Source organism: Trachurus japonicus, chromosome 9, assembly GCF_045865225.1.
Source record: "Trachurus japonicus isolate A0001 chromosome 9, Traja_1.0".
NCBI lineage: Eukaryota > Metazoa > Chordata > Actinopteri > Carangiformes > Carangidae > Trachurus > Trachurus japonicus.
This window is the reverse complement of record NC_140915.1, coordinates 28,053,937-28,068,321: the sequence shown is the minus strand read 5'-3', so window position 1 is coordinate 28,068,321 and position 14,385 is coordinate 28,053,937. Positions and strand designations below refer to the sequence as shown.

The following is a 14,385-nucleotide window of genomic DNA, read 5'->3' as shown; positions in this document are numbered from 1 at the left end:
TGTTTGTGAATGGCTAGAGCTGTTTGCAGGTGTGTGCATGCACCGCCACACACACTGTGGATTAGTCTCGTATCAATAGGATGGGCATCATTAAGGGGAAAGGCCTGCTCAGTGCAGACTCATCAGTTATCCATGCAAGCCCAATAGAAAAGCCGATGGCAGCTGAAAGAAACCGTCTGGCTCACATTCTCACATCTCAATCTACTTAACTGAAAGTGAGGTTCAGGGCAGCTCACCGTGTTGCTGCCAGTGGCCTCCTGGTTGTAATTAAAGTGTTGTATTTTGTAGGATGGATGAAATATCAAGTGATCTCAAGCTAAAAGAAAATCCCATGTTTAATTGACATTACTCAGATATATTTATATATGAGAGGAAAATTACAAGATAAGGGTTAGGGTTAGAAGTTTAAAGTTACTGTATGATTCTGCTACACTCAGTGTAGCTTTAAATAATCAAATACAGCTGAAGGCTGATAAGCATTTTCTCATTGTTACAGGGTCAGGGTCAAGTATTATCAGAACCACTCACGCTTTCACCATCGCTCCTACATCCAAGTGATGCCAAGGTCTCACATGATGAGACGTCCAAACAAACTGCATGCAAGTCCTTCAAACTCACTCCTCCCTAGTGGGATGATGTCCATATAATTATATAATTCATATCCTTTTGTAATTTATTTGTTCAAAGTATAATTGCATCAGTCCCATTTACAGAGAAAAGGTCATGATGTGACCTCGTCTGTGTGTGTGTTTGAGAGAGAGAGAGAGAGAGAGAGAGAGAGAGAGAGTATGATGGCGAGACATATTCACTGTTGTAATTACTGTCTGTGTGTGTTTGTTCATATGAACGTGGGTACAGTGTTAACCAGGGGGATGGAACAGGCCGGCAGTGAAACAAGAGCCAGAGGGGAAGACATAATGAGTTATTATACACATCACAGCAGAACAGCAACTATAAAGAGAAGAGAGTGCTGAGCTCTGGCTGCTCACTCCTGCAATGGGGTGATAACATTCAGTGAAGCCTGGCTTATTTGATGGGTAGAAAATACTGAGATGGCTACAGTGTGGAAACATTCTCCACACACAAAAGACAACAAGTCTTTTAAACCTCTTAAGCTTCAAACTCACAGCTTTTCATTGACCAAGGTCATCACTTTGAAAGAGTCAATCCACAGATCAGCAGTCACTAACAGCACTTTGGCTATCAGTTTACAAAGAGATACATACACACCGGATGGGCTGGGAGGGAGCCTACAGTTATAATATAAACGTCCACAAGGCACCGTGGGGTTGTGTTATGCAATCACCAGCATACAGATTATCCAGTCGTGTGACATGGTTGGCCAGAGGGAGGCGCGGTGGTCCCTCCGTCCTTCATTTGAATAGAGCAATTAATGAGGAAGTTTGCTCAAACCCTGGTTTAAGCACAGTGGACAGAGCAGGGAGGCAAAGACACGCAACAGCCGCGCGGAGCATTTCTTTTTTTTAGGTTATTCTTGCAGAAGTGCACACTGCATGTTCTCCAAGTTCACCACAGAGCTGAGATAAACCTTCATTCACCAGAGGAAGGTTAATGATCGCCGTTTAACAGGCGTGCTGCACTGAGTGACACTAAATTGACAGTGTTGCCTACATAGGCATTCTGCAAGGTCCGTTGTGAGGCTCGCACCCCCTCCATCATCACACTGAGCGTTTCTTTCTTGGCGCTCATCAGTGGAAGTGCTCCCCGAGCCGCAGCAGCCCAACTGTGACATCCTTCCACTATACGGAGTGTGCTCAGGCTGGCTGGCTGCTGCACAGGCACCATGGAGCAAAAATCACCCAAGGATGAGAGCAGCGCAAAAGGACAAGAGTCTCTGTCCTACCAGCGGAGGATGTGGAAGAATTTCCAGGAGAAAACCAAGCCGTGGCTCAGTCCGAAACTGGGGTCGGAGCGTCGCGGGGCCGGGGGCGCGGAGGGCAGCAAGAAGGAATCGGGGCTGTGGATGTTTAAGAGGAAAAAGAAACAACTAGACCGCGTGTTCTCGTCGTCTCAGCCGAATCTGTGCTGCTCTACGCCGGGGTCCTTTGAAGGGGACAAGAAGTCAATTGGGAGCGACGCGGTCCCCGGCACCAGCAAAGACGGACAGCCCTTGACACATCCCCTTGGCGCGGCTTCTGGGGCCACAGGGAGCAAGCCGGAGCTGACGGCGCACGGGAGCCCCAAACTCCCCGTGTCCCAGCTGATCACGTACCAGCAGAAGAGCTCCTCTCTCGGCTCGGCGTGCTTCGAGAAACTGGTCGTGGACACGGCCGCGGTGGTGGGAGAGGAGGAGCAGCTGCGTAAAAACGCAAGTGATTCTGTGAGTAAAGACTCATGTGGTAAAACACTCATCTTGGTCAATTCTCTGGAAGATCATAGCAGAAATATATATAGGCTATGTATTTAAAAAATCACAAGAAAAAGGCTTGGGAATGAAATAAAAGATACAAGTTTCATGTTGATGGTGGTGCAAGGTGCTCAATCATGTGAGGCGCTCATTGATTTGCCAGTCCACTGATTTCTTGACTCATGTCCTGTATAGCTTGAAGGGCTGCAGATGACATCCAATGCAAGTGTAGGCCTGTGTAATCATCACCAACAACAACAAGCTTGCATCACAAGCTACTTGTGTTGATGTGTTCCCAATCCAGCTACCCCTGCTGCTACATATAGCTGACTGAGAGAGGTTGTTTTCCTGAACAGGAAATCTGATTTCAAAACAGACCACATGCTCTAGTCTACATTGTCAACAGTCTGCTTGTGCATGCTCAGACCGCTCTCTTCCAGAACAGGGTTTGTCCCCTAGCTTCACACAGTCCATCTGGCACAGTGTCCTTGCCTGGAGACAGAGGCTGCAACAGGCCCCGTGTGTACTCAAGGGTTCATCGTGGCTTTCCTTTTTCAATGAAATGTGGTCCAGTTTGCAAATTGATATCAGGCACGCCACCAGTAGTAGCTGGAAATCGATGACAGGTATATTCCCACATCACTCAACGTGCTGAGTCAGGGTGCCCAATGAGGAACTCAGTGAAAGGGATATGTCAATTAGAGAAGGCAAGACTGTGAGGGATATAGTGACAAAAATGACAAATACATCCAAAAAGGTCTTTGAGAAAATGTGAATTTGCAACTCAGTCAGATCACGTGAAAAATGCTGAGTAATGTCTTGAAGGCGATGCTTGGATCCATGTTCTAAAGTAGCTACAGCAATTTTATTTACTAGACCTACATTGGGTCATGTCATTTCAGAGATGCTGTCCTGATATTTATCAATATTGACAATTATGAAGACATAATACTGTGTGAAAGCCCATAAGTGTATTCTGCTTCAGTGGCCACAGTTATTGCAAAGCTTTTCATCCCACCACTCTAGAAGTGGTCCAGACCTGCTTCTAAGCATCATCCAGATCGCTGTCTAAAAGTGATTGAGCATACAAGAACATCTCTCTCCGCTGAAGTTGATGCCAAAGATCTTCTCTCCATTAAATCTGTTGGAGAAGTGCACTGCACTCAGCTGAAGAGGTAAAAAAATTACTTCATTGAAATTGATCTTGCAGATTCATCACAGCACTTAGTCTACCAGGTCAGTTACATAATAGAAAGAGATCTCATTTTTGCCAAATAAAGTTCTCGCATTGAGCGGGGGCCATTGCTTACCTCCTGTTGTTGCCATGTGTGGTCTGTGTTCATTTGTTGGATTTTCCATGTCTGCAAAAAAGAGAGCAGCAGTCGGCACTATTGACAGTGACAGCATCATCTTCTCAGGTTACAGTGTCAGTCATTTGCTGTTAGCTATATGCATGTTTAATCTCAAGTGTAAGATACACAGTATGATGTAAATCTACTATATAATGAGGTCAGAGGAAGAAGAAATGAGAAGAGCATATGAGGTGATGGGTAATGAGAGGAAACATGTGATAAAGACAGATCGAAAGAGTGAGAGATAATGAAATTTGATGAGGTGATGACATGAAGTAAGATAAAAGATGATGTGAAATGATGAAAGAAAATTAAGATGAAAGGAAAAAAGTGAAAAGTGATGAGAACAGATGAGATGAGAGCAGACGAGTTTCATTAATAACCGACGGAATATCAAATATCATGATGAATATACAGTTATCCAGCCTTGATGTTCTTTTTTGCATGTGCATATTGGTAAAACACTTGTGTGCTGTGTGAACACGTTCCTGGCTCAATCAGGGTTAGAGCTCAAAGTCAGACATGTTTATAGTCCTCCACACACCCGGGTCAGTGTGTACAACTTCTCATTACTGAAATGAGAGTATAAAGCTCCAAGCCCCAATTTCATAAATTAAATAGGAATATACAGTATAAAGCACAACACCCAAAAGCCATTTCACCCTGGAAAATGAGTGACAGAAGGGATTATTGCCAAGTTATGGAAGTCATTTCATTACTGACTCAGTGGCGTAAAAAATAAGCAGATTTGACTTGTGATGCTTACATTGCAGGGCAGCTGGTGTGTGTGTGAGAAGGCTACAGTAAAATATGGGAATCTTTCTCGTCATCAATTTCCCCAACACTGTTGTTTCTGTTGCGATTTGCACACTCCCAATTTCACTGTCTCAATGACTTATGAATTTCAAGGCAACCTTATTATGTGTTATCTCTTTTTTATGTCACTTTTCATCTCCAGAAGATTTATTATTGTTACTGTAGTTATTGTAGCCTATTCCTTGTCATTCTGTCTTTTTAATTGTAGATTTCATATTTTATAGGATTTATCCCTTTTACAACTTTTCCTTTGCTCGCTGGAGGTTTCAATGTACACTTGGGATTGTTCTGTAGTGAAGTCACCCAGCCATTATCACCCATTTCAAGTCTGGTCTCACCTCCATCACCTTTCCTAAATGTATAGTTGAATCAGTCTCTGTCCAGTGATGGTGCCAGTTGAGCCACACATAGTCAATTTCACACTCTTTTTTTTCTTCTGTGGGGAGGTGAGCTCTCCAAACTGTAGCCTTGACCACATAATCCCTTCTATCATTACCTGATGACCTATTGATAACTGGGAAATAACTTATGTGAAAAAATGTGCTGCTTCCAGATCTCTGTCTCCGTGGCCTGGGTTTCAGACATATGGAGCTGTGCTTAGATTTATTTCTTGCCATTCGGCCTACCACGTTTGGCATTACACTGGTTTCTTCCCTCCAACTCTTTTTCTTCCTGTTACAAATGAAACGAGTTTCGCCTCATTAACTCAACATGTAACTTTATCTGCCTCTAAAGCAAGCCAACCTCAATTTCACTCCAATCCAGTCATTTTGTGATATATACTGAATATAAGATAGAAAGTTTAAATTGAGACAGGGGTATGCACTTAGTATTGGTTCAAAAGATTTAAATATTTTAATGTAAACCTGGAGATAATCAGAAAGTTTGACTGACTGGAGATTAAATATTTAATATTTGTTTCTAGCTATCAAATTTAAAGAAGTTTGGCGCAATGGCCAACCTAACTCAATTTGACAAAAGGTCAAATTTCCTCGAGTAGTATCCCTTCCATTGAAGCATTTGTTCAGACGACACTCAGGTCGATTTGATCAGAGCCTGGTTCATATAACTCAACTTGCAGCCTGTGGTCAACTGCTATAAATAAGGCTGTGCCTCAGGTTTCCAGTAGATTATTGCTTTTTAAGTAACATAGAGTGAAAATGTTGTCAGAACTGAGAGAAGGTGTCATAGGTCAGAACAGTGTCAAAAGTCCAATCATGACCAGACTTAAGGTTTCTGAGGGGGCCCGGGGCCGTGCAGTAAACTCAATCACTTTGCAGAAACTGAACAGCACGATCAGACAGACCAAGGCTACACATGATCAGAAGACCAACACATCAAGCTTAATTCCCTGGCAGAAAGAGGAGTAGCTTCATCACAGATGAAGAATTTGCTAAATAAAGAACACAAGTCTCCAAAAGGAGGCTGTCTTTAGTGGTCTGTGAGGATGCGTAGCAGTTTCTAAGCCACTGCTCAGGAGGAAAAACAAGGCCACATGTTTAGTGTGGGCTAAGAAATACGAGCATTTCACAGTAGACATAAGTCAAACTTTGCCATTGATGGTAGTAAAAGAAGGATGTATGTTGTGGGACTAAAAGGAGAGAGGAAGCAAATGCTGCAGTGTTAAAAATCGACAGTTAAACATGGTGGTGAGAATATTCAAATCTGGGGTTGTTTCTCCTGGAGTTTGACATTTGCACTGAAGTGAATTCAAGGAGAGTTATACTATTGAATTCTACAGAGACCATGCTGTACCCTCTGGTTTTTATCTTTTTGTGGAGTGATTCATGCTGCAGCAGGATGAACACTCCTCAAAGCTTTGCAAGAACTGGTTAAAGACCAAGCTCTTTCCCCCCAATCACCTAACTCCTCTGAATATTTCTGGAGGCACCTTGACTGCATAATATCATCACAGAAAAAGGAGAACATACCAAATACGAACAATAAGATGGTGTTGTTCAGTGGCTACATTTCTCAAACATTAATCATAGCCTACTTAAAAAGTGCTGTTTCATTTCTATTGAAAATAATGTAGTATTACTTTCTATAAAAATGCTAAATAGAAGTTTGCCAAGTAGGCTAGTCTCAGACTTTTGGACCCCACTGTAAAAATTGGTTCGCTCCATAAATTGGAGGTCAGGAGGTAGCTAAGCCACACCTGAATTAATTAGCTTAATTAGCTAATACCAAACAACAACAACAACAACAACAACAAAAATGTATATGTGGAATTTTTTTTATCGTGGTTTTTAGTCGACACACAAGTAACACCGCTCCTCGAGTCAGCTAACGTTAGTTTAAATACCTGAGGAAATGGTCGCGTCCAAAAAGTGAGGGAAACCAGCAGAGATCAGAGGTGAACGAAGCTAACAGTTCATCACGGCTTATTGTTAGCTTGTAGCGAGCCTCCTCCTGTCTGTTTCTTCCATAACACCTGTCTTCGTGTCGTGTTTTTTAGACACCTGTCTGGGTCGTGTTTTTTTTTTCCCCCATGAGTAGCCTACGTAGGAAAAACAATGGTTAGCATCTCGGGGCGTTTGCTAGCTCACATGTATCCCGACCATGGACTGTAGCTGTAGGCCCGACATTTGTGCAGCTTCTGCGCGGACAGTCTACCTGGCCCAGCCTCTTCTGCCTTCAATCATGGACTGAGTGACTGTAGCTGCCTGCTCTGCCTTGTGTGAAAGTCTGTTCTTCACGCTCATGGACATGTTCATGGACGAGCCATGTTTCACGGCCAGGTTAGTGCAGCTGCCCTCCCGGAAGTGCTGTAATAATTATCCTGAGATGGCTCAACAACAGATAGTATCAAATGGTGAGTAACGATCAACGTGTTCTTCTGTTGTGCCTAAATTCTTACAAGTAGCTACACCATACCCTTACGAAAGAAAAATATATTTACCAATATATTACTTGCAATATATTGTAATATATTGTAATATATTATTCTTCCATTACATTTTCCAATATATTATATATTGTAAATATATGGAAAAATATATTGATGACACATATATTATACAATATATTATATATTGCAATATATGGAAAAATATATTTATGGCACATATATTATACAACATATTATATATTGATGTAATATATTGTAATATATTGCAATATATTGCAAAATATACAAAAAACTGCCCCTTTCAATATATTGAAATATATTAAACCTGAATATATAATATATGGGTTTATATATCCCAAAATATATGCAATTTTATATTTATAAATATCCACCATAATGTATTCAGATTTATATGATAAAATGTATTGATAATATATGAAAAGATATAGTGTCACATGTATGTTCAATATATGGTAGAATATATTTTAAATATATGTAAAATTATACATGAAATATATGTATGGCTATGTGTTCAATATATTGTGGAATATATTTAATATATGGAAAATTATATGGAAACAAAAACATGACATATGTGTTCAATATATTGTGGATGAATACTTAAATATGCAAACTGCAATATGTGCACAAACCTTTATACCACATATTAACACAGACTGGGTAATTTATCAAAAGCAACCTTTATTTTCTTTTAATCAGGCACAGATACTGAACCCAGTTTGAGGTAGGGAGCTATACAGGCCTATTAAAACCCCAACCAGGGTTCCTACAGCTTAAGCCAAGTTAAATTTAAGACTTTTTTTAAAACCACTTGAAATTAAATTTAAGACCAACTTCATAATAAACACAAATGCAGAAAAAAAAGAAACACCTCACATCAATTACATAGGGTTAGGGACAATTTGACCCACTTTCCTATGTGATCCAAGGTAAAGTGACTGCTACATGAACATTGGATTGTGTCTCTTTCCAGCTGTCCTTTCAAAATAAATGCATAAAAAGCCCAAAAAAAAAAACAAAAAAAAAACACCACTGACTCGGAATCTGGTGGCTGTGAGAAATTTAGCGTTGACGGCCACCATAAAATACCACTTACCAAGTGTTAACATTTTTAAGACTTTTGAAAAATTGATTTAAGACATTTTAATGCCAATTAAGGCCTTGTTTTTAGATTAATGAATAAGGATCCGTAAGAACCCTGCCAACAGGCCTGGCATATGGTCAGACAAAGGAAATGTGACTGACTCTACATTTCTGAACAGTGCAACATTTTTAAAGAATGCCATTGAACAGACAATACATATACTTTTGGAACTGTGGAAAAGAAATAAATAGCCAAAAGAAAATTGATGTAGCAGATAAAGCAGATGTATGTATGTAGCAGATGAAGAGATGTCCACCCTCCAACTGGTAGTAATCAGCTGGCTCCTTGGTGCATCTAGGGAAAAAGAGAGAAAAAAAAAGAGATTTTTTAAATATTATTTAAATTATCTGTATAAAATGCTCTGATGTCCTTTGCTTCATTCTAATGTTCAACCTAACATCAAACATCAGATCATTCACAGGGGGTTTGGAGGGGGGTGTCAAAGAGTCAATCGATTAGTACTCCGCGATTATCAAATACTTTCGCTTGAAATGCCTATCCCTACTGGAGTCCAGACTCCACACCAGTAAAAACAAGATAATAGACCACTAGTTTAATGTTAGTATTCAGTCGGTATTCAGCTGTATAGTCAATGATTTCCCTCAACTCTATCACTCAGTCAGCCAGCATCTAGTCTGGGGCCGTTGACCCGCTGTTTTGGTAGGAAACGGATCTAAGCACCAAGCTAATAAAATGCGGTAAAACTCTTTAATTTAAGGAATATAATTTACAAGAAAGTCCCCGAGCCATTAAATTGACATTTTGCTTTTATTGTATTACAAGTTAATGTTTATTCAGGGTACCCCCAGAATTTTGCAACTCAAATTTAAGACTTTTTAAGACCTTTTTAAGACCACATCTAATGAAATTTAAGACCAACCTCGCAACAGTCATTTTACGTTTGCCAACGCAGCATTCCATGATTTTTTGCAAGTAGATACAGTTATGTTGTTGCGATGTATCATGCAGATAGATAAAAAATAAGACCTTTGTAGGGGTGTAACGATACACATAAATCACGGTTCGGTACGCACCTCGGTTTTGAGGTCTCGGTTCGGTTCATTTTCGGTAAGAGAACAAAATGCAAAACATAAATTTGCTTGTTGTTTATTAGGAATTTTCCTAAACCAAATTTACATGTTTTAGTCAAATGTAATTATTTTACTCACCTACTAATGCTATGTTGTAGGTACATTCTGTCCCTGATACAAATAAACTTATTAAACTAAACCAAGCCATTATACAAAATATGAAAAAAATATAAAAGGCTACTGTTGTAAAGTGCTGCCTAATAAGTTCAATAAATTATTCTCAAAATAACAAAACATACAGCCTTACAATGATTTTTTTTTTTTTTTTTTTTACATGTAAAGTGCAGCACTAACAGTTCGAGCCAGTGACGGACTGACCATAGGGCAATGTGGGCAAATGCCACAACGGCTGCCTGACGATGCAACCGTTCGGCCGCAAATAAATAAATAAATGAATGAATAACGCGGGTCATCACGAGGCACAGTGCGTAGTGTCAACACAGCAGCGACGTGCGCCTGCTCTGGGCGCATCTGCAGCAGATCCACATGTACTGGAGCTTGTGCGCAACACAGACACAGAGAGAGAGAGAGACAGACAGACAGACAGACGGACAGGCAGACAGACAGAGAGGAGATAGGAGCCACAGCCCCCCCACCTCCACCTCCACCTCCATTCCTCCCAAAAGCAGGAGGGTCTTCAAGCCTCTGTTTTCTCGCTAGCGGTAGCATTAGCAGTAGCATTAGCGATAGCCACGACGTAAACGGGCTGCACGTGTAGCTGCAGGCGGACTGTAAACACACACAACTTCTGTACCGAAACTCACTCGTTCACAGCGCTGTGCTGAACCGAACGCCCCGTACCGAATCGGTTCAATACAAATACATGTACCGTTACACCCCTAGACCTTTGAGAATGAAATTTAAGACTTGTAAACTAAATTTAAGACCTTTTCAAGGCCTTAATTTATAGTTATCAAATTTAAGACTTTTTTAAGTTTTTAAGACCCCGCGGGTACCCTGTTATTTTATAAGTTTTATGTTGGTGAATACTTTTATTTTGGTGAATTTGGTGATTTCGGTATCAGCTACAGACAGGAACCAGAATGCAGACTAATTGGGAGGTAACTGACACCAGGCTCTTCGCTTGTCTGAAGAGCCTGGTGATGCGAGGCTAGCCAGCATCAGTCCTGTGGAAATTTCAATTACTTCTGTATGGGATGGTGCTATACATTTAAAGCGATAGTTCACCCAAGATTGAAATTTCACTCATTATCTGCTCACTCTCATGTGGACTAAGGGCTGGGAGAAGTTTCAGAGTCCTCCGTGGCTTCTCTGAGTTACAGGGGGTCTCGACGTAGCAGTGCATGTCAATATAACGGTTGCAAATGGATACCAACTGTCTTGGTAACAAAAAGACACACCAAAAAAACATCCAAATACCTCCATGCTGCTCGTATGTAATGTCCGTCTTGTATTGAAGCCCCGAAATGCGAAATTGTCCCGGAAAAAATTGAATAAGTCAATTTTTCAAGCTTGTTTTGTAGCGGAAGCTTCTCAAAGCTCCTCTTCCTGGTTCGTCATATTTGGACGAACTGGGAAGAGAACAGACCCTGGTTCGTCCAAATATGACGAACCGGGAAGAAGAGCTTCGAGAAGCTCGAAAAATTGACTTATTTCATTGTTTTTGGGACAATTTCGCATTTCGGGGCTTCAATACAAGACGAACATTACATACGAGCAGCATGGAGGTATTTGGATGTTTTTTGGTGTGTCTTTTTGTTACGAAGACAGTTGGTATCCATTTGCAACCGTTATATGGACATGCACTGCTACGTCGAGACCCCCTGTGTAAGAGAGAACCCACACGGAGGACTCTGAAACTTCTCCAGCCCTTAGTCGACATGAGGGTGAGTAGATAATGAGTGCAATTTCAATTTTGGGTGAACTATCACTTTAAAAAACTTGAACTGAAATTAATCTGACTAGGTTTAATGAAAAAATTTAAGAAGCAAAAATGCATTTGCCATAATTCTTGGTCTGTTTGCCTACCTGTTTGCATGTTGAAGTCTGTACCCCATCATCTTTTGCTCTATTGTCACTTCGGGTTCTCCAGCACGATGATCTCATGGGTAGAGCACTGCTGATGGGTCCTTGGCTGTGTAAAAATACAGATTGACATAACAAAGAGTATTCAGTCAATTAGAAACAGAGTAAAACATTAATTAATCAAGGACAAAAATATCTTTAGCTGTGTCACAGTATTAAGGATAGAATGATTTTTTTATTTTTTTATTTTGCGGCTGATCCTGATTATTATTACTCAAATAACACTATATTTAGAACTAATATCCTAATGAAAATTACTGCCACATATCTTTGACTTTAAAGTTTCTATTATTTTGTCCAACCTATGAAGGGTGAATTGAACTTATTACACCTGTGTGTATAAACTGGATTCACTAATGATGGCTTATTTGCAGGCTATATCATTTTCAGCTGGATGACTAATACTTCATCAACCGAGTATACACTAATATCAGTGATACTTTACTTTTATTAACAGGAGTGAGTATTAGTAACCATGCTAAGAGGCCACAGTCAGTGTAGTGTCTCATCTCCAGTAGTTTCTGTTACTAGCAGAGTTCATGTTGTTTTCTTCTGCAGCAGAGTGCGTTTTCTAAAGCAGTGGTTCTCACACACACACACACACACACACACACACACACACACACACACACGCGCGCGCGCGCCGCGAGTAGCCGCGAAGCAGCGAGAAGCGGAGCCCTTTGATGTTAACGACTGTGTCACACCGGAGCCACGTCGCTCCGGTTCACAGCAGCAGCGGCGCGGCGCGCGAGCCGCGAGCTATGGCCGCGAGCCGCGAGCTATGGCCGCGAGCGAGCCTGTCAAGCCGGGCAGGAAGTCGCACAAAGAAACAGCGGAAGAATCCGGTTAATTTTCAAAATAAAACACATTCCGAAGCCGGTTTACCGCCCCCGCCCCCCCCCCTCCGTTTGGGAACCACTGTTCTAAAGGAACTTTCACTTATGGTTTACACAGTGTTCAAAACAGTGTCTTAAATAACTCAATAAACAGCCCATGAAAAAAATATTTTTTCCAGCAGATATCTTTGTTACAACATGACTGAGCTAATTGGAGTAGTTTCATGTTGTGTCCGACAACGGAGGGTTTTAACAGCTGACGTCCTGGCGTTAGCTTAGCTGCTGCTGTTAGCTGTCAGCAGCAGCTAAGCTAACGGCTACGATAGCCATGACTAGTTTGCAGAGGCGTGCACACAGAAGTGGTGGTGTTTGTTCGGTAATTCGTTTTGTAGATTTAACAAACATCAGATTAGTCAGGGCGGTTTTGGCAGCCCGGAGCCTCCACATTTGGTGCCTACACCGGTGGCTAATGCTACCAGTTTAGCCGCTAACGCTACCAGTTAGCCGCTCGCTAGAATGCTACTACGGGGTTGAAAGCCGGATAGCTCATGTGCTAATGGCGATTAGCTTTTCTCTCTTTTCTTTCTAACCCTTTTCTCTGTAACACGTTAATGAAGCCATGTACCGCTGAAACCATCCTCCTCACCGTTGGTTAGAACAAGGAGAATAAGAAAAAAAAAAAACCCTCCATGGTGACATGTCGAGACATGTCCAGGACTTCACATCCGTTAACGTTACACAGCCCCTCCCTCTCACCAGAGCCTGCCTCGTTTGAATCCCTGACACCAACAACGCCACAATAATAACAGGAGAAAAATATCGTACCTGGTATTTTTTGCAGGATTTAAATTCACTCAAGCTCTCGCTAGGACCAGGTTCCAGCCGACTGTTTGTCCATTTATCCGTATCGTAAAAATAATCCACATGACTGGTCATTCTTGAACGACTGAAGTGCGTCGCGGGGCGGTTCCCGTTTCACAGCAGCAGTAAACGGTTATTTTCAAATTTGGCGCCGGAAAGGCGCGCACAGCTGTTCATTGGCCAAGAGCCATTATGTCAGTCAGATCAACCAATTCATGTTCAAATGCTCACGATGAGACAGCCAATGGATTTTGTTTCATTGTGGTAACTTTTTATTTTTTATTTTTATATCTAATAAAAAAAATAATTCCTGACCTGCAATCGGTTCACAGACCATTGCTAAGTACAACACACCGTTGCTAGGGTCACCGCTCTGATCAGACGGACAACAGAGGAGGAGAACTATGCAGGATATTTACTTTAATTGGAATTTTTACCTTCAGCTTCGGACTAATTGTGATGTTAGATAAATTACTTAACTTGTTACAGGGGGGGGGGGGGGGGGGGTTATAAATATACACATATACACATATACTATACTATATACTATATTTTTTGAATGTTTTACACACACACACACACATATATATATATATATATATATATATATATGTGTGTGTGTGTGTGTGTGTGTTGTATAAAATATAAACATTTAAAAAATATAGTGCCTTTTTGGCCTTGATCTCAATATATTTTTCAATATATACACATATATGATCCATGCATATATATGAAAATATATAAAACATTAAAAAAATATAGTGCCTTTTTGGCCTTGATTTCAATATATTTTTCAATATATACACATATATGATCCATGCATATATATATAAATATATAAAATATTTAAAAATATAGTGCCTTTTTGGTCTTTATTTCAATATATTTCTCAATATATACACATATATGATCCATGCATATATTGCAATATATTGGAAAATATAAAAATTAAATCCCATATATGGGAATATATTGCCTAATATATCACATGATATTTTC

At 40.6% G+C, this 14,385-nt stretch overlaps 1 protein-coding gene across 4 annotated transcripts in view; it reads left to right on the top strand.

The window, feature by feature from the left end:
- Positions 1-1,419: 1,419 nt before the first annotated feature.
- The window catches only part of mctp1a (multiple C2 domains, transmembrane 1a), a 143,790-nt gene continuing 130,824 nt past the window's right edge, over positions 1,420-14,385 (top strand). For all 4 annotated transcript variants that reach the window (XM_085787088.1, XM_085787089.1, XM_085787090.1 and 1 more), the window contains exon 1: positions 1,420-2,341. In XM_085787088.1, coding sequence (XP_085643214.1) covers positions 1,805-2,341 — 537 coding nt within the window. In that variant the 5' untranslated portion in view covers positions 1,420-1,804. The remainder of the gene's footprint in view (positions 2,342-14,385) is intronic.